The following is a 20,956-nucleotide window of genomic DNA, read 5'->3' as shown; positions in this document are numbered from 1 at the left end:
TAGTAGCAAGTGGAAGCTGCTGTCTTCTGACAGGGAACATGATTGTCCTAGAGGAAGGACGGATCCTTGTACCTCTCTCAGCAAATGGCCAGAGATGATGCCACACACACAGTTCTCGTAGAGACTTCCCAGCACTCCCCTTGTTCCCCAAAGCAGCTCCCAGCCTCCTCACACTCCCACGTGAATTTGTCTCTGAAACAGAGCCAAATCTCAAAGCCAGCCCTTCCCACAGACAGTCTAGCAGGCAGAGCAGAGGGCAGAGAGGTCTCAGTGGAGAGTTCCCCCTGGTTGCAGGGCCAGGATGTGTCCCCAGGGCTGCCTGTTCTCCTGACAAGACTTGTGGCTGGTGCAGCCTTCTTCTCCTTGGAGCAGCTCCTTCCACACCTGCTGACTTGGGGACTGTTTATGGTCCCTTTCCTATTAATCCGAACTGCAGCCCCTCACTGCAGTTAGGACTGAGGGGACAGGGATGACTGCTCTCACCCAAATCAGTGGACATTTGCAGAACACAGGCAGGCCCATATGCAGCCTCTCTGCACTGAAGTCCGCTTTCTGACAATTTGCAATTGTGCTTCTCACCCACGGCAATGCACTGCTGAACAAAGGAGGCCCTCATGTACCAGTCTCACTTCCTAAGACATCAGTTGTTTCATTTCTTAGAGTACCTCTGTTCACCTTCTCATACTGCTGCTTGCTGCGGGTTATATGGCAGACTAAACAGCCATGAATCTGTCAGCTAAACACACGTTGACTGTCCAGCTAGAATGGCACAGATAGTTTGTCTCATTTGCAGCTCATGTCATTGTCTGGCACTTTACATCCTCTGCACTGCATTTTTAAAGTATGTTGCAGTAAAAAAGAAAATCTTACAGATGTGTCCACAAACCAATTGCCCTTGACACTGTTAAATTAATTTTAAAAGCAGTTTCTTTACAGCCTGTATAGGCAGAAAAGTGAAAAAGGAGTCCGAAAGGTATTTCCTTTACCTGGAATGGTACTTTGACTTGCTGAGAGCTTTAGTAATGGCAGAAGGTGTAGATCGTCTTCTTTGGACGATGGGCTTCATCTTCTGCAAGAGAAAAATACTTTCCAGTTAGTTTGGCCACCTTGGAAGCAGATTTGCTTACTGCACTCTACAATTTCTCTTTTTATCTTGCCAAAACTTATCATACCTCACCACTGAAAGCCATGATGTGAGACACTTTCCCTTCCATACTTACTTTTCAAACACTTGTAAAGTCTCCCATTTATGTGGGACACTTAAATCTTTCCTACCTTGAAACACTTCCAGTCTTCACAGCCAAAATTCAAAGTAATGACATGAAATTAGGCAGAGAAAAAAGCATGGGATGAAGGTCAGGAAAACTTCCTAACACTCTTACCTAGTAGACAGTAGAATAGTCTTTTAAGGAAGAGCAAGGAAATCCACTTCAAAACTGGACTGGACAGAGCTATGGACAGCATTTAATGCCATAGGTACCCATATTTTATGGGCTGAAGGAATGGATGAGTTTACTTACTAGATTTCTCTCTCTCTCTCTTTATTTTCCATGATTTATAGATCCATCAAATAGACTATTATATCCTCTGCAGGTAATGTAACCTCAAGACACGTGTATCTTTTTTAACAGCCTTAGCCACAGTCTTGTATGACACGTAAATGAGGTGACTGTAATGGTGAGACTTGTGAGTTAGACCCGATAACCATCCATACGTATATGTCAACATATACACAGAAGGTCACGGGTCTTCTTTTAGTTGCTAAATGAATTTTGTGCGGAAGAAAGATGCCATATTTTAGCCTGGGAAACAAATCCGCACTTGAGTGGCTCATACTTAGTAAGCATGGGAAAGTCTTTCCCTTACCTCATATCTAATTTCAGCATTCGCTTGTGCTAGAGCTTTAAGTACCAGGAGGTTAAGATTATGTTCAGAATTATCGATCTTCTGACTTCTGAACATATTAAAATATGGAATATCCAAAGAATAAAAGAAACTAGGATTGCTAGTTGAGATCTTGCGGGTAAAGTGTGTTCCTTTTATCAACCACATACTTTTCAAACTATGCTGGATGTAGAAATAGTCATTTCATGTGAACTCATTAGTACAATCTCTGAGTACTTTACGCTATTAGAGCTTGGTACCTTATATTAATCATGTAAACATGACATTCTTATGATGTTAGAGGAAGGTATTATCCCCATTTCACTGATGAAAAGGCCAAGAACAAAGGATTACAGTGAATTTGGGTGCCCACTGTTCTACACATTGGATCTGCTTTTTCTGCGTAGACAGAAAGGGTGGATTCGGGGGTTTGTTTGAAGCACTCTCCCTGCTTGTTTTTGCTCATTTTTTTCTAGAGCTACAAGGGCTCAGTACATCTATAAGTCTGTCTCCTAGCATTTATGTGAGGAATCCCCCAAATTAAGAACAAGACATTAGTAACCACTTCAAAAGTTTGTGGAAATTATTTACCACACTAAAGGAAGAAAATCTGTGGCAGAGGAGGGGTGGAATACAGCTGCCAGAGAAGGCTCATGCTTACTCACATCCCATTTAATTTACAATACGCTTCTTGACTCCTGTGACAAGAGACCAGGGAACTCAACAGGCAACGGTTTTCTACAATACAGACTGCTGAATAATACCTGATCATGTCTATATGAGCCCTCCAAAGTACAGGTGGCTTTGTGAAAAATAATGTATGGTCATATAACTCAAAGTTGGAGTAGGGTTACAAGTGCAATTTAATTAAGTCATTTTCTAATGTATGAATGCTCAGCTTTGCAACATCCCTAATGCTCTCCAAGTAGTTTCTTTATGTATGAGTACATATGTAGACTGAGGGACAGATGGACAGCAGTTTCTCCCTCATTGCTTGATATGACCTTGCCAAACAATATTCCTTCCTTGGAAGTTTCACATACAGAACTAAATAAAAATAACATGAATATATATATATATATATATATTATTTTAAAGTCCATACTGACAGAGAATATCTGCCTTTCATAGGTGCTTTAATAAGATAAAATGTTCCTACAAAACATAGTACAGTAAAGCATCAGTCATGCCATATCATAGGGTGTGGTTGGAAAACCCCAAGTGGTTGTCAGCTGCAAAGGTCTCTTGAATGAATAAAGCAAGCATGCAGGGAGATCTAATGCATCTCTAAGCCAGGGACTTTATTTTAACATTTTGAATGGCATGGCAGAAAAATCTTGCAAGTGACGGAATCCTCTGCTCTGAAGAATCCTATGGCATGTAATAATCACACTGTAGATAAAACAATCATTTTGGCCACCCCAAAACTAGTCTTCTCTGTGGTATAAGGTGGTAAAGAGTAGCAATGGTATATATGATGTGTGTGTAGCGTAGGAGAACATTTTACTCAGAATACATTTCATGGGAGACATTAGAGAGTCGGGATTTACTATACAGCTGATAGAGGGAAAAGTACTGGTGGATTTCTTCTTCTGACCGTCAGGAATGGTTCCAGATTGTACCTGAATATTGGCAGCAATGCCCTCCAAGAAGCCTTGTCTTTGCCCATGCTTTCTCCAGAGAAGTCTGAGGACCTGTTCACTAGCACTGCTTCCAGCAGCCACTGTACTACCTATGAAAGCCTCTCAATCAAGACAGAACTTTTTGTTTTTTTTTTTTGTGAAATGTGACTACAAGACACAAGTTATTCCCCATACTCACTATCTCCAAATAAAAGACTTTGCTCACTGGTTGCACAGAGGTCCAGTTATCTGATGCAAAACAGACTCTAGGGAAACGAGCAAATTTCTTTCCAAATCCTCATCTAAAGTCTCTGTGATCTCAGCCAGTTGAGTCTCCTTGCCAGGACACCACTGAAATGATGGCCACGAGATCACACAAGTGGCATCTTACTGAGGGAAAAGGACACAGCTGAATGGCATAATCTCATGTTTAATATATTTTATTTGCATATTTAGTAGAGGAATAATAAATTGTTCTGTAGCTGTGCAAGGTTAATCAGTTGCTCATTTCCTCCTTCCTTAGCTATGTACCCCATTTCACGCAATTTTGGTTTGTATAGGCTAGCCAATGTAAATGATGTATCTTTAAGAAGCTGCTGGACGAGGAAAGAGTCTCCTAACACTTTGCGTGTTCTTTCAGTGACATGTAAAAAGTGCTCTGGAGCCTGCTTAAATATCATATGACTTCTAATACCAACATCTGTTGTCATATGTCACTAATGAAAGGACATTAAAAAAACACACATGACAGCTCTCTATCATCTGATATTATCTGCACTCTAAATCTCATGATTACAGGACAGGACATGCCACTCTATTCAGTTCATGCATCTCTGCTCTAGCTCTGCTGCAGCAAACTGGTGGACTAGTCTTGCCTCTAGATGTTGAGCCTAAATCTTCGCAGGAGTCTGGTTGGGCTTTCATTACACCAGGGCCCTAAGGGAAACCTTGTACCACAACCAGCCCTCTAGAATGTTTTTCTTGTCTTACAGGTCATTGACACTACGGACTCACAGATAAAAGTTGTATGAGGCTGAACTCTTGGGTTCTTGCTCTTGCTTGGCTGTTAACGAGAGTAAGAAGACTAAGGAGAGTCACCTTCCTGGTGCTTCCATTTTTCTGTTAGCAAGTGAAACAGTACTTTTATTTGCCTCATGCGGTTGTGATTAAACTTAGCAATTGATGGTGGTAATGTAAGCTATGCTCTTTGAGGTGATCTCTGAACATGTCAAGAAATAATTTGTGAGAATTAAATTGAAATGCAATGTAAGCATTTTCACAGGTGCAACAATAGGAGAAAAATAGGTCATGTTTTTCTTTAACGTGATCGATACTTGCAGCTAATTATTTATTAACATACACGTGAACAGCTCAGAGACCACTCCTGTAACAAATCTGAAACATCACACTGCACTGCCTCTAATGGATGCTCTTCACTAACCAGAACTGGAATCCCTGAACCAGCATAGCCATCTCTGACCAGCAGGTAGGTGGCCCAGATACTTGCTTCATTCCCATGCACTCTATGGAATGGGCAACTCCAGCACCTGCATCCCATCTTACTATATGGATGAAACACCACAAGGCCTTTGTCTCAGTTAGGAGCTTTCTACATGGCCACAGCCTCCTTGCCTTCAGAACTACTGGAGCCTGCAGGCAGCTGCTGGTGAGCTGCTGGGGCTCACCTGGACATGGAACAGCATCACACATTTCCACAAAAGCAGTATTTTCAGATGAAGAGAACACTTTGCTGTGCTCCATCATGTTTGAGCCAGGGAGTGTTTTTGCTGGAAGTCAGCTCTGTTCACACTAACCAGGCACTTGAATTAGAGAACACTCACAGGGCCATAATCTGTGCTGTTTTGTTGCCACGGAAACTGATACTCATTTACACAACATACTCTGAAAGTGCTTGAACACTTGCAACACTCCGGACTGTGTTTGTGCATTACTCATCTCAGAGCTGCCAATTTTAGCTGCGTATTTCTTGGCTCTGGGAAAGTCGTGAGTCTAATACCCCTCATTCCAAACCCATGTAAGGCCTGCAATATCGGTTCAATTGGCCAGCACGAGCAGATTCCATGCCCCCGCACCCCTCCCTGACCTCTGTGCTTGAATGTTATTCTTCAGATAGTTAAGGTGGAAGGGAGATGAAAAATAATGACACCTGCTTAGTACAGGGTAGATTTTCCTTCTCTTGATAGCTGGTCAAAGTTTGTAATGTCTGGTTTAGTTCATATTTGGTTTAGCCCATATTCAGAAATAGTGTTTTTTTTTAATAGTTCAATTTCTCTGCAAAGCATAAATTAAAATATTTGTTTCAGAAACACTGACACATGTTTACATGTGTTTTCTTGGACCCCAGCAGCTGGTGCAAGTTGACAAGACCAGTGCATTCTGCCAGCAGCAGTGGGAAGTCAGTCTCATCTCTATTGGTCAGTGCAAAGCAGCAGGGAAACACATCTCTTATCACTCACAGGCTTCTCATGCTATGGAAGACTGTAGGTTATAAGGGCATGGATCAGAGATCCTACTTCTTGACTGAATGTGGGAGCTAGACAGACAAGGCTGACAGTGGGTTGGCTTGGCCATCTGCAAGCCCAGGACTTAGGGTGGTAAGGCACTGGAACAGGTTGCCCGAAGAGGTTGTGGATACCCCATCCCTGGAGGCATTCAAGGCCAGGCTGGATGCAGCTCTGGACAGCCTGCTCTAGTGGTTGGCAACCCTGCACTGTGCAGGGGGGTTGAAACTAGATGATCTTTAAGGGCCTTTTCAACCCAGGCCATTCTATGACTACCTGCATGGTAAGATGTGGCAGATCTACAGGACTTTGAATTCTATGTTAAACCACACAATACAGGCTTCTGCAACAGTAGAAACTATGACACAGGGTGGGTAAGCTGGCACAAAACAAGGATGTTTTCCCATAGGAACGTGCTGGACAAAAAGCTTTAAGATCCTTTGTGGTAGGAAGAGTTCTCTCAGAGCCATCTTTTCAGTTTACTGGAAGGCACTTCCAAAGCAGTGTTTCCATAAAAATGCTTGTTTTCAATGAATCTGCATTTTCCAAGGAAAAAATACACCATCAAAAAGTTTGTGGGTAGTTCTTTGGCCATGGGGTATGTCATCACTAAAACAGATTGTCGAGCCAGTCTGAAAACAAATAGCAGTGTCGAAATAATAGTATGGAGCTCTGCAGAGCCTCTGCCACTACACAAGGTTAACTAGCAGCTTTAAAACTAGCCTGGTACATCCATACTACCCTGCAGCTAGTAGTGGAAACATGTTCTTTATGAGCACTGAACGCAGAAGAAGATCAGTCAGTTAGCCTATGTCCATCCCATGTGCTCTCTGCTGAAGCAAAGATGATCGCTACCGCCTCCCTTTTCTGGACAATGGAAGCATTGTACACTGACTTTACTAGTTGACCCTTACTAGAGATGGACATAGTCTAAAAATTAAGACATGACTTTAGATCTAGGACATTCACCCATCAGTATCTAATCTGTTATGAATGAAAAGTCCATCTACCCCAATGAGCTCTGAATTTAGCTTAACCATTTCCCTCTCTGTTCCCTTCTATATGATTGTTTATTGAGCTCTTACACTGACAAGTAGGATTTAAAGAGCTCTGAAGCTGCATTTTAGACCAACTTCACACCTGACACTGCACTAGCTTTCCTGTATTCAGGGGAGTTAAAGGCAGTATGATCAGATGTAGGAAGATAGCTAATTTAGGTCTACCCCTATTTTCAGCATATTGATGTTTCACCATGAGTTCTTCGCATACTGCTGAACAGAGAAAAAGGATTGCAACCCTAGCAAAATGTCACTAGTATGGCTGTAGGTACCCAGCTCGCAATTCCAAAGCAAACTCACTTCTCCCACCACTCTGACCTTTTAATTTCTGCTACTTTTTCATGTGGAAGATTTGGCTCTCCATGTCAATCTCCAAAGTCTTAGACAGTCTACTTTCTAATGTGAAAACAGAGAAAGGGTATCACATCCTCTTAAATATATATATATGTGTGTTCATAAATCTGGACTCCAAGTCAATTCCATGCTGACATTTAGATCAGTTAGGGAGGCTTACATTGCTAAGGACACTGTCAGAGAGAACAATACATCAGCTACAATGTCTTAGATTATTTGGAGTATCACAGATTGCTCAGAGCCAATAACACCAATATTATTCTCACTCTTGGATAGATCTTGTGAAACACTCTCTTCCTATGAATACTTTCATCACAGTATTTGTATGTTGTGTTAGAGTAGATAGCTGATTTCTGTTATTAATCAACTGATCCCAGTAAATGCACATCAAAGCAAAAGTTACTGCAGAAATGTAGCACATGGCTATTTAGCTCTAAACACATTAGAGAAACTATTTAAGAGTGCAGAAACAATTAACTGATGGCTTGGGCTTAGATTCATCCATGTGAAAAAAACTGCTGCTGCTCTTCCATCCAATGAGTTTATGTTAGCAGCAGAATTCCTGCATAAGTATCTTAATGTGAGGTAATGTGAAACACTTCTGGCTTCAGCTCTGTTATATCCTTTGTTTATGTGAATGTAGAATGCTTTACGAAGCGCCTGTGTAATACTGCAGTTGCATTTCTAGTTAGAAAATTGAATTAGAGACAGATAAGGAAAAATAAGAGATTGCTCACTGCAAAAAAGGACATCTCACACTAGGTTACAAGAACAAGAAGCGGGCTTGTCATTTTATCATGCTGATTTGCATTTAAAATTAGTGTAGAGAAAAAAGTGCTTGATTAATAACTCTACAAATAAAATCCTCCCACAATCCTCAGGACTGTTGTAAGACCAGGAGGAACACTGTGCAGCAGAGTGGTCCACTGGCATAATTCACCAGGCACAGCGGGAAGGAAAATGAAGCCATGTACTATCTGCCCTCCCTGCAACACCAGCACCACCTGCTGCTGTAGTCCTTCCACCCTCTTGTGTACTGCGTTTGTACAGCTGCTGTGTCCTTCCCCCTTGTTCCCAGATTTCATCTGTCACCTGAGAAACTGCAGACTTGAATGTAACCCCATGACCAGGAGCAGATTTAGCAGGGGCTCTAACAGCTGTTGCCTTGATATCATCCTCCATTTGCCCTTAGATGGCAAAATACCCTGCAAGATGCCCAGTATCACCTTACTGGGCAGCAGCCTCAGACACATGTTCCTGCTCTGCATCTCATCCAGGTGTGCCCATACAACTCTCTGCCAGTCTGATATTGGGTGATATAGGCTTGAAAAGCCACACTCTTTCCTACACTGTTCCACCAGCCCCTTGGAAGAGGACTTGTTTTCTTTGCAGCCTTGATTTCCTGCCCAGCTTACTACCCATAATAAGATAAAACCTCTCTAATTCTCCTCCAAGCATCCCTTAAAAGGTAAGTGTTTGGAGTCCCAGGACAGACAAAAGCGTGGGCTGTGACTCGGTTCCCGTGCTAGTTTCCCCATCTTTGCCCAGTTCCCAGTCAGAGGAAGATGCTATATATAGCAGAGATCTGTTATGATGGTGATCACGATTAGGCACTGTTAATCAGCTTCCTTCCAGCTTGCTGCCAGTCAGGCAGGCCAGTACAGCCTGACGGCCAGAAGGGAGAAGGCCCTCCAAAAAACACACTGCGTGTGAACCTGGAGGTCTTGAGAGGACCAGCTGTGTCCTGCACAGACTGCTGGCCTGAGACCTCCCCTCCCTCCTGCTCCACCATCCCGGCATGAATGTAACCTCACTGATGTTCCCAGAGAAGCTGGGCCTCGAGAGGCAGGCTGAAAACACCCCCGGCTCTGGTGTTTGCAGTAAGGAAGGTCTCAGGGGCTTTGTGAAGGAGGAGGGAGATGGAAAGACAGGAGACTGTCACAGACCTTGCTGAGTATCTCCAGGACTGAGCAGAGGCCAGTAAAGATGACCAGATCTTCAGCTGAGGTAAATCAGTTCTGGTCCACTATAGTCAGTAGCATTACGCACATTTAATGTAGGTGTCTTCAGAAGACATCCATAAAGTATGCTATGCCTAACATTTTTTATCCGTGGAAGTGCAGTGCCTATTGACATCAGCAAACAGGAATGATGTCCGAAGGTGGATCAGCAGTGCCTGCAGCACATGCCGTAAGGCATGTAACAGGGAGTGAGTCTGCATATGCAGACAAAGTGAGCCAGGCAGGAGATGAAAACATTCATGAAAGTGTTGACTAGAGGAAAGAGAAGCACATTTTAAAGAAGACCTCCTGTATTTGTCCTTCCCTTAGTTTCCCCCAAGTTGGAGTGCATATGATGACCACGGGTGTCAACAACTGCAGCAGCTGGCTTCACCATGGAGCACGTGAAATCTCAGGGCAGAGGGCTAAACATGTTTCTGTGCAGTTCAGTTTATTTCCTACAACTTCATCACTAGTTAGGTTGAACTGTGTTAAATGGGACTCTGCTACCTGTGGCTATCTTCTGCCAAGGGGGGGGGGGTGTCAGGATTACCCTTCAGAGCAGTAGGGCTGTGAGATGCCACAGCTGGAATCTACGGAGTCTACTGCCACTTCCCCAGCTGCTGAGACCTCTCTGCCCACCAAGTCCAGGTGCAATCCACCAACAAGCTCAGACTTTGCTGGTCTGAGCAATCCCCTCAGGGTGCAATCCCCTCTCAGTCCTCAGTGTGACAGCAAGTACCTCATTTTGAGAGGAAGCCAGCCGAAAACTAATGTATTTTGCCTGCTTAGTGCCTGGCCTACAGCACCTCTAAACTTATTATCCACAGCTGCAGTTGTTGCACATCTCTGTCTCTGTGCAGAGCTGGGCTTTGCAGGCAAGCTTCACACCTCTGTCATATATTCCACCCCAAGATACCAGATGAGCCTTTTCCCATAACTCAGAATAGCCAGGAGAAAATGAAGCAGGCTCAGACATCCAGCTCATAGCGCTCATGTGCCAGCTGCCCAGCTTCTAATTCCAGGGACAGAAACGTTTCCAGCAGCTGTAGGAGCAGCTCCACGCCTTGTGCCGTGACACCACCCCATGCCCAGCTCCCAAATGGATGCCACGTGGGCATCCCTGCAGTGCGTGAGTCCTTTGTGCTTGCTCTAGATACACTCCAGGGCAGGTGAACAGGGGAAGAGAAGCAAACCATGAATGTCTAGAGGAATACCTACTGCTACAAGTGGCCAAGTGAGGAGCTCTTTTAGGACTGTGACTAGTGTCAGTGCTACAAGGACTGGCATAGTCTCTTTGCCAGATACTGATGCCCTTAGCAAAGTGGCTTTCTGCTTTTCCCTCTATATAACTGTTTCACCATGATTCCTTCTAGTTCATGGGTTCTAAAACATACTACAGTTTTTATTCAGCCAAGCACTTCTTTACCCGTATCCTATACATATCTACTTTAGCTTCAAAGCGACTGCTTGGAAAATGGAGAAACTGAGGCTCAGAACAAAGACTTAAGGAGCGTGTCCACAGTGGTGCAGAAACGTACTGACAGAGCCAGACTTGGAAGCTAGGTCTTCCTTCTGTGAAAGGTCAAAACTAGATCTCCTTTCTCCTAAAATCAAAAGTTACATATTCCCCCAAAGTTATTATTGTGACATTTTCATTGCAAAAACAACACCTACATGGTTCCTGCCCAAGGAGCTTATCCAAAGCACAAACCAACATCTGTGAGCAGACAGAATCATAACAGATCAAATCTCATGGCATATTCCTAGGAATTCCCGATACCTAAAAATCTGCCATCCTCCACCTGTCTGAAGAAGCAGTCTCCTTTATTAACACTGGGGAAGTTTCTCTGTAACAGAGATGACTCATTCCATCTAACAAGGAGCAATTTGAAGTGCACATGCAGCTCAATTAACACTACACTAACTGCCCCATGCCTCCTGACACTGAGACACTGGCAGTCCATTACGTTTTCTGAATAATGCAACGCTGTTCCAGTTCATCCAGCCTATTTTTTCCATATTACTGCACTGAGGTAGGGGCGTGCCTGTCTGTCCATTTACATTTTAATGGTTCACATTACTTTGCTCCAAACAGGGTGAAAATTCGGGGTACAGAAGATAGGGAAAAAATAATAGAAGTGCAGCTGCTTTATGATCTCTTTGGGGTGAATTTTGTCAGCAAGGGTACATGGTAAAGCATTAACACTTCCTTGCAATGCTATGGAGAATCTTTAGCTCCCCTGCCACTTTAACCCTTTGACCTATTTTAGATTCATAGTTAGCTTAATCAGAGGAAGAAGAGTAAAATAATGTTGGGTGGCCACAGCACCATATTTTATTGTGGATGCAAGTCCCTTCAAAGAGATGGAGTAGAGTTTAACGTGAACTCAGACCTATGAAACTTGGGTGTAAATATTTATCTGAGACGTTTTACACAAGTTCATCTTCAGATGTTGTTTCACTAATTGCTTCCCTCTTCATCACTGTTAAAAAGCAGCTCCAAACAAATGCAAACATTTCTTAAAATACACAGAGCCTGATGGCACTAAATCAGTTTGCAAGGACACACTTTGAAACATTTCCTTTTCCTTCCAAGAAATGGAGCCCTGCTGGTTTATTTTAAAATGTCCCATATAAGGGGTCTGGGAGAAACAATTCTTGGCTGCCAAAGGCCAAGTGAGTTTTCCACCCAGAGGTGACTGGGGACTAGTTTGACTCACGCTAATCTATTCCATCTCATTTTTTTCCCCTGCTTTCATGGGTTATTTGTGCCTGTGGGGCCTTCCTTCCTCAGGATTACTGGCACAACATTTACAGCAGATGGCAAAGAATGAGGATGTCCTGAAAAACGCAGAGGACTGACACCTCATGGAAACACCACGGGCCTTCCAGACTGAAGCTGATCCTTCTGAACAGTGGATGTATTGGCCCATGTTCTTAAATGACACTGCACTGGATTCCAAATCAAAACACTTTGAATTTGTCAAGGCTTGGACCTGTGTTTCCAGCCTTGCTTGTATAGTGCCAGCCTCCACCAAGAGAGCGTGCACAGATGGAGATTAGCACAAGGTTTTGGTCCCTTTGGTCCCTTTTTGGTCCCTCTAACATTGCCCAGGGTATCCTAAAACCAAGCAAAACTCTTAGCTGCCACTCAAGCTGCAGGACAGGTACCTAAAAAGGGTCACCAAAAGCTTTAAGCAGGAAAATAAAATGTGCCTCTGTAAACACCTGGGTACCCAAATGGAGCTCTGTGCTTCCTTGCTATGGTATCCAGTACCAGACAGATGTGATAACTGGTGAATACAAGATTAAAAACAAACAAACAAACAAAAAAAACCAAAAACAAACAAACAAAAAAACAAAACACTGCTATTTCCAAGCCCCTGTCCAATGATACAGCATCAGTGGACAGAATTGTGAAAATGATGGGCAGCTGCTTCTGAAAAATCTGTTGTCAGTCTTTTCTCAGTAAATCTGAAGGTTCAGCACAAGAGCATGCATCTACATATTGTGTGACAACAACAAAAAAATGCACTGCAGGAAGAAATGCTTCATCCCAGTGAGGATGATTACTAGCCATCACCTACAACAGGATCAGGATATGAACATTTGAAGGGTACACTTGGATGAAACCTTTTTTCACATTGATATAAATCTGAAAAGCTTTGAGTAACGCAAATGCAAATCTCTTCTTCATAGCTAGCAAAGCACAGAAAATGATAATTGATGGAAACAATTTATTGACAAGAGGTCAATAAATATCAATGTTGATTTAGAAATGTTTCTGTACTTTGTGCATCTGGGCTGCAGAAAAACTAAGCCACTGAAGGAAGCACTTCCCCCTGCTAGTACCATTTCAGGAGGCCAAAAGTAGTGGGAAAAGTAAAACCTTGTTTTGCAAAATATTTTAAGCTATTCTTGGAGGTTCTGAAGGTTTGGCAGTAATTCTGATGTCCAGGGCCAAGTAAATTTGAAATATTTACTAACAACAGATTAGACATCGTCACCTGTTGGGGTTTTCCTGCAGTGCTCATGCCCAAGGTGAAAACCCACTGCAAGTGACTTCACTCACATGTTTTGATACAACTTTAAAATCTCTCATAGTAGTAAAGAGACTCTTTTCTTATCTATTTCCTTCCTTTGAATCAATGCCAAAAGCTACCCCAGGAACCTCTCAGCAAGAACACCTTCTTGTCTCTATAGCTCTAAAGAAAACCTCTGCATAGCTCTACATGTGCATTTGATCTCTAGCATCAGGTGACTAATTACAGGACTCATGTGGGAAATCAGTGGGTGCACGCTTCTAAAAAGCCTGTTAAACCATTTAATGTAGGTGGGTACTTCGGAGCAGAAGTTTCTATTTTAGAGTTAGATTTATATATATAATATTGGGAGGGAGCTTACTGGATTTCAGAGCATAAAAATTCATCATTGAGGCCAAAGTAAATTAAGAACCAGGCTCTCTCTTTCTCTCTCTCTATTTTTTTTAATTTTTTTTTTAATGCAAATAAATGATTCACTGAATTGAGATTTGGAAAAATGAAAAGGTTGCAGAGCAGCCAAACCTGAAGAACAGAAGAATGTAAAATATTCCTTTGTGTCTTTAAAATAGCCCCTTTTTCTTTCCTTCTCCTGGTTCAAAACTCCTCCTCCTGCCATATTAAAAATTAAAAATTCAAAGCTGGACAGCTGGATCTGCCCAATTACAGAATTACTTCAGTCTTTCCAAAGCAGAGCTTCTAAGCTTGAGTATGCAGGCCCAGCCTCCACTAGGGACCAGATTATCTACCAGCATCTGAAATGCACAGTGCCTGTTTTCAGCATGTGATACAAGAAGATACAAATTGCATGAGGAAGTGAAAATGTTAACTACAAAAAGTTATGAGACAGCAGCGCTTAAGGCCCACTGAGCAGGCAGCACATCTCCACTTGAACACACCTCTCCCTCTGCCTGCCACCCCAGAGGATGCACATTCATTGTGAGCTGACAAGTTCTTAGTTGACCTCCGATGGATCACTGACAGAGACTGACTAGACACACATTAGCTTTATATTTGCCTTAGCTTTCTCTTAGGGGTAGAAGCAGACTTACTTCCAAGCCACCTTCCCTCAGCCTGAATGAAAATATGTGCATGAATGGTGGTCCCCAGGAAAGGTCCCAAGTTCCCACCTAATGAATAATCAATCTTGTTGCAAGCAAAGCATCAGTGGGTAACTCAGTCCTCTCCAACAGGTAACTGCCAGCAGACTTTGGTGCCTGTGAGTTTAAGCCCGGTGTTTCGCATGCATTTACAATGATTAGATCATTTTATTGGCAGCTTAGCCTTGGAAAATAACTTGAAAAGAGGCAGCTCTGTGCATCTGGATTTCATTAGAGCTGAACATTAATCCCTTTATGACTTATAAGTATCCTGTTAGCGCTATACAGACTTGGAGTTGTTAAATGGCATTCTTAGAGCTTGGTGGCTGAAAAATGGGCCAATAACAACACCTTTTCTAGCACATGCACCATGAAAGGCAATTTCTGCTTTCTGTTGTTTGCTCATCTGCCTGTCAGAAACAGGACGGCTAACACACTTGCTAGTAATATCCCCTGTTGAACCCCTCCTCAAAACTCATTTTAGGTTTGTGCTGAATTGCAGGATTTAATCCCTCAGAAATTTGCAGTTGATGAAAATGAGGATCCAAACATCATGAATTTCAGTGGAGTTGCAAGTCTAAAGTTACACGAGCTGGGCAAATATAAGCAGACTTTGGCTCAAACAATTGCACATTTTTGCCTTTTTTTTTTTTGTAGTAGTAGTTGCAGGAAGATGTTAGGGGTGTAACACTGAAAGAGGCCAAGAGAAACATCACTGAGCAGCTAGGCAAAGATCAGGCATGGAAAGGCAGGCTAAGGTCCATGTAAAAAAGAAGGTGTGAAGGAGGGGCCTGAAAACACAGCCTGAAAGAAATGCTAGTGGATTGAGAAAGGGAAGGAGAGAAGCTAAGTACAGAGGACAAATAGCTCAGAGATCAAATAACCTGGAAGTCAGGATGGTTGGCCAAGTGAGGCACACAAGGAAATATGTACATTCTTACAGTTAAAAAAAACCTCTTGTTACAAACCAATGCAAGTAAAGTTGTGTGGTGTTAAAGAACATGTTCCAGTTTTTGGATGGCAGAAGAGATGGAAAAAGATAAGCAGTGGAATGAAATTATTCCCATTAAGATCCTTGCACGAGGCTGTAATAATTATCCCATGGGAGCAACTGCTGCAGGCTACTGCAGAAAGTCATAGATGAGCCAAGGAGAAGAAATGACTAAGGCAGAAAACACCTTGTTCCACTCAAGTCCATGATACAATGCCAGTGCTTTACAGGGACTATGATTTATAAGAGTGGGCACAGCCCAACCAATGAATCAGACAAAGGCTACATACATTAATGACTCTGCATATCCCATGCATGGGCACAGGCTTGGGTTGGGGATGCATTTTTGCTCTGTAGCACAGGCAGGCATAAAGTAGCCATGGGGACGCAGAGGTTGCACCCAGCCTGCACTGGCACTAGGGAGTGCAAGCGGCCGTGGTGCTTTTCTGACATAGCACTCTCTATGCCTGTATTTCTGGTGCAGCCTAAAGAAGTTGGCAGCGGAAAACTCTGAGAAACATTCTATTTAAAGATTATTCTTCTGATTCATATATTTTTCCTCACCTTTGTTTTTCCCCAGTACTTCTTTTTCATTGTTGCCTTAATCTTTACAGGAACTAGCATGAAAACTCTATCATCTTAAACTAGGACAAACATAGGGCACATTAGCAGGCACACAAGACCCCAAAAGCTTCCTAACCTGCCTCTTATACTTCATTCCCCATCACTTGGGTTTAACACAGGTTTATGTGTAAACTCATACCTCCAGTCATGAGCGCTTTTGTGGGTCTTTGAAAAATACTTTATAATCTGACAGAATGTTTCTGATTTTGAGGAATCCAGAGCAGAAAACAATTATCCAGCAGAATTTACAGTAGAGCTATAAAGATAGTGCTTATCTTTTCTACCACTTAGCTGTTAGTCCCTATCAGCTTTATTAATTTTTCATGGAAAAAATTGCCGTGTGTAGCCTCTTTATTTGCTTTCCCTATGCAAACACATGTGCACAGACAGATGCGCACACAAACATACATGCACAAAGCTCTTTCGAGCTTTCCCAATAGACACTGCAGCCAACTTCAAAACCGAATTAAACCATGCCTTTCAATAGGAATTATGAAAAGTAAGTTTTAAATCACAAAAACATCCTGTTTTGCTTCAGTTTCTCTCTTACATGCCACAAGCTGGACTCCACCCTAACTGTTTTCAGAGAGGCTAACTATGAGTGCCAGGTTTTGGAAACTTTCATGTCATTATCTGTCCCGCCATTTGATCTCAGAGAAATGTGAGAAGGGGTAGAACAGTGTGGACAAGAACAGAGGGATTGACCCCATGCCCATGCACACCCATCCCTCTTCCAGTCCTTTTTCCCACAGTTCTAACACCCCTCATGAGAAAATGCCAAGAAGAAGATGAACAAAAGTGTGGTTTTTTTTTTTTGTTGTTTGTTTGTTTGTTTGTTTTTGTTTTCATCACTGCCTGGTCTTTGGCTGAAATGGAGAAGGTGCTGTTAAGCAGACTTTCTATATGCTGTTCAAGGCATAAGTAATCGTAGTGAAGATGCTTTCAGAGGTAAATCAAAGTGAGTATCCTAAGGAGATGCCAGGTCCCTTACCAGAGCGACATGGAGAGGCGGGGAGCTGGCAAGGCTGGATTTCCATGTTTTATCTGAGAAAGAGACCATGCAGATCACTTGTGTACCATACTGTAGTAACTCCTCTAGATGATCTCTGCATATCAGCTTCCAGCCAGAGGATACAGGCTGTCTCCTGAGCAGTGCTGCCGAATGGGTGATGTGCTGCTGGTGCTCTGGAGGCTACTGAGGGTGTTTGTTTGAGATGGGTACAGTCAGATGTGTGACACTACACAGCTGTAAGCGGGATGCTGATGCAATAACAGTACGAGTGACTGAGTGTCGCTGTAGGAATTTACAGAGATGTGTGCTACTGGGGTGCTACTTGCTGCGATGGTCACACCAGCAAGCATGGAGTAGTGAGTACTATTGGAAGAAGTTGAACACCACAAATACAGGAGTCTGGGGTGTTTATGAGGGCTCTGGCATGAGAAAGAGGGTGAAAGAGCAAAGGGGTGGTGAACCTGTGGTAGGCAGGATGTTAGAGTACAACATACTGATGCGATACTGTCCACAAGGGACTGGGAAAGGATCCAGGAGAAGGATCATCAGAGCCGCAAATTTGCCCAGCAGCTTCACTTCTCACATCTGACAGTAAGATACAGTTTTCATATTGAGAAGCCGGTCTCACAGCGCTGGTGTACTGATGTACAAACTACCAAGGAAAATGCCCTCCCCTTTAAAAATAAAAATAAAATCAGTCTCCGATATTACAAGCATGAGGCAATCTAGGTTCCCTCATGGCTAGTCATAAGGAACAAATGCATACTAGATCTTAAAGCTGCTAAGAGAATCCATATCTCCTCACACTGCTCAGCATCTCACACTCCTATGAAGCAAAACCAGCCTGACTACAAATGTCTCACTCACATCCCCTCATTACAGTCTAGAACAGTTCTAGGTCCTGGAGCCTTATCTTCAAGGACAAGGCCACAGGCTTCCCATTTCTGGGCCAGCTGAAGTATAATGAACACAGCAGAAGCACCAGGAAGCATAAATTGTCCCTTCTGACAATCCGTGCTGACCAAGCCTAGTCCCATTAAGTGATTTGTGTGTGGGTTCAGCCAAAATCTAGAATGCAGCAACACTTAAAGACAAATCAAGAAAAAGCAACTGTGTCCAATGCTATTGGTGGAATATTGCCTCCATGAGATGCCTGTCGATAACGAGGTTGTACACTGACCCAGCATGTGGTGTCATGTTTGATACGGATTCCCTAAAGCAGTAGACTCTCAGCAAATGTAAGTTTGTTTTAACCAATAAAATTTAATATGTTTTCCTCTTGAAAATAATCTATGTTAATTTTTAAAACATCACTAGAGGGCGATAAATAAATAGATTTCCCAATCAACCCAACTGTTTGTATAGGCGGTGAGATCTTGGAGAAAGTTGTTTAGTTGCAAACCTTGCTGGGAGGAGAGGTGTTAAAACATCTGTGCATATCACAATGACCTCCTGACAACTTTCTCTCATATTCACAAATGAAATGCTTCTCTTTAAGTGTGTGTCCTGGAGAACACCAGCCCAGGGACCTGTGAAACGCACCCCAGAACTTCCCTGAAGCTGGGCATGAGCTGTGTCAGGTGTCAGCAAGACAATGGGGCAGCTGTCCTGTGACAGAACACTGCCATTAATATAAAGCCCATCGAGTAACAGTGGCTTAATTAGCTTAAAGCCATGCTGAACAAACTGATGATCAGGTTGTTGAAGAAAGCACTGGGAAGGTTGGGGTGCTGTGCCCTGTGGTGTCCTATGCATCCCAGGGAGCACAATTCATGGAGGAGCTGCGTGCTCCTGCAGAAGTGGGCACTCACAGTCCAACTGCTCTAGCTGTGTGAGCTAACAGCCAGCTGTGGTGCTGAGGCAAAGAACAGACTGTTCGAGGCCCTTGCTTTCTGTATCCGCAGGTAAAATAGATCACAGCAATGCTTTGGATTACACAGAAAGCATCAGCAGAGGGTCCCATTAGGAAAAGGAATGCTAAGGGATGTTCTGAAAATAGAAGACAGGAAGGAAAGGGAAAACCAGACATCAGTCTCAACTGCTCCAGTTAGGGCTTTGTAGGTAAAAGCTACAAGCACCCCCAGAACAGGCAGTAAAAGGTGCAATAATACTTCACTGGATTGTATGGATCTTTCCAAGTCTCTCTTGGTTCTGGGCACTCTCCAGCCCTTGGCAAGCACTATTAGTATTACAACTAACTGCAGACCTTTTTTTTTTTGTTTGTTTGTTTAACTGAACTTGCTATTTATTCCAGTGGAAACAGCCTCCAAAGAAAATTGTTCCACTCAGCTACTGTTTGTTCTGGATGATTTGTTCTCAGAATTTCAAACTGGCATTTTGAGTAATGTTTACGGTTTTCCCTTATTTTCCATTATTTCAGCCTAACTCCAAGCTAGTTTGATACTCTATTGTTTGCTTTACTGCTTTTAAAAGAATCACTAGAGGCAGCTGCCACTCAGTACAGGCTGAGCATCTCTTCCCCACCAGCACGCTTTCTGCTTTGCTGGAGCCACCGCCACATGCTCTTCACACCACAGGAGACACGGGTCTAAAAACACGAGGCAGTAACACATGGGCTGTTTTGCCTGTCACCATGACCTGACACAAACGTAAAACTCATTCGACGGGTCTCCTGCAAAAGCACGGAGAGGCAAAAGCGCTGTGATTCTGCCACCACTCTGGAGAAGCCTACTGCGAACACGCCTCAAGCAAAACCGCTCTGAAAGCTGCGTGCTGCGGGAATTTTCCGGCTGTTTCCTTCCTGACCCGTCCCACGACAGACGGATCCCCGGCTCCACGTGCGCACCCGCACCCGAGCTCTCCCGCCTCCCCCTGCCTCCCTTCCCTTTCGCAGCCGGGCTGAGCACGCCAGCCCCTCGGCCTCCCCTCCGGCTGCCGGCGGCTCCCCCTGCCCCAGCGCCTCCGCGCCCGGCTCGGCGGAACCCTCCGAGGCGCCCAGCGCCACCTACTCGAGGGACGCCGCCACCTCCGGGGGACGGGCGGAGACCCCCGCCCCAGCGGGGGGCCGGCGGGGGGCGCCGGCTCGGCGGGGGGCGGCCAGCCCGGCAGCGCTGGCGCCGCGGTACTTGCCTGGCTCCGCGCGGAGCCCGCGGCGCAGCTCGGGGCGCTGCGGCCGAGTCATGCCCGCGGCCGGGGCGCGGCGCGCCGCATGGTGCACGGCGGCGGCGGGAGCTGCGCGCTCGGTGGCGGCGGCGGCGGCGGCGAGCGGAGCTCCGCGGAGCCGCGGGGCCGCTGCGAGCGGGGCAGCTCCGCCCGGCGCCGGCATTGGCCGGGCGCGGCGGCCGGGGCGGGCCGGGCGGAGGAGGGAGGGACGGAGGGGCCGGGCGGCGCCCTGCTCCTCTCGGGCACGGGCGGCGGGGGGACGCGGGGCTGGGGCTTGGCGGAGGTGGGAAAGCCCGTGGGATGAGCCCCGTCCTCGCCCGCTCACCCGCCCGGCTGTGGGTGCCCGGGGGAACGACCCGGTCCTCCGCGGGGGAGCAGCCGCAGCGAGGTCTGCCGGCACTCCCAGCCTGCGCTCCCTCCGGAGAAACGCGACGAGTGGGAAAATTCACCCAGCGCGAAGAGGGTGGTGGGTTGGCATGTGCCAGACTCATCCTGCTGGGATGAATCCACCCATCTGCTTGTTCACCTGAGGGTCCTTTGTTTGCTCAAAGCACTGAGGAGAAAAAAAGAGAAAAAAAGGAGTCGTGCTGGAGGAAAAGGGCGGGATCTGCCTGTTGAAAGTG

At 44.6% G+C, this 20,956-nt stretch overlaps 1 protein-coding gene across 1 annotated transcript in view; it reads right to left on the bottom strand.

Annotated features, from left to right (window-relative positions):
* Positions 1-20,496, bottom strand: part of LOC137863829 (rho GTPase-activating protein 20-like) — a 37,087-nt gene extending 16,591 nt beyond the window's left edge. Inside the window, exons 1-2 of the mRNA XM_068697323.1 lie at positions 20,301-20,496; positions 987-1,069 (exon numbers count right to left, since the gene is read on the bottom strand). Coding sequence (XP_068553424.1) covers positions 987-1,066 — 80 coding nt within the window. The 5' untranslated portion in view covers positions 1,067-1,069; positions 20,301-20,496. The remainder of the gene's footprint in view (positions 1-986; positions 1,070-20,300) is intronic.
* Positions 20,497-20,956: the final 460 nt, after the last annotated feature.

The sequence above is a fragment of the Anas acuta genome, chromosome 13 (assembly GCF_963932015.1).
Source record: "Anas acuta chromosome 13, bAnaAcu1.1, whole genome shotgun sequence".
Classification (NCBI taxonomy): Eukaryota; Metazoa; Chordata; class Aves; order Anseriformes; family Anatidae; genus Anas; species Anas acuta.
This window is presented reverse-complemented; position numbering and strand designations above follow the sequence as displayed.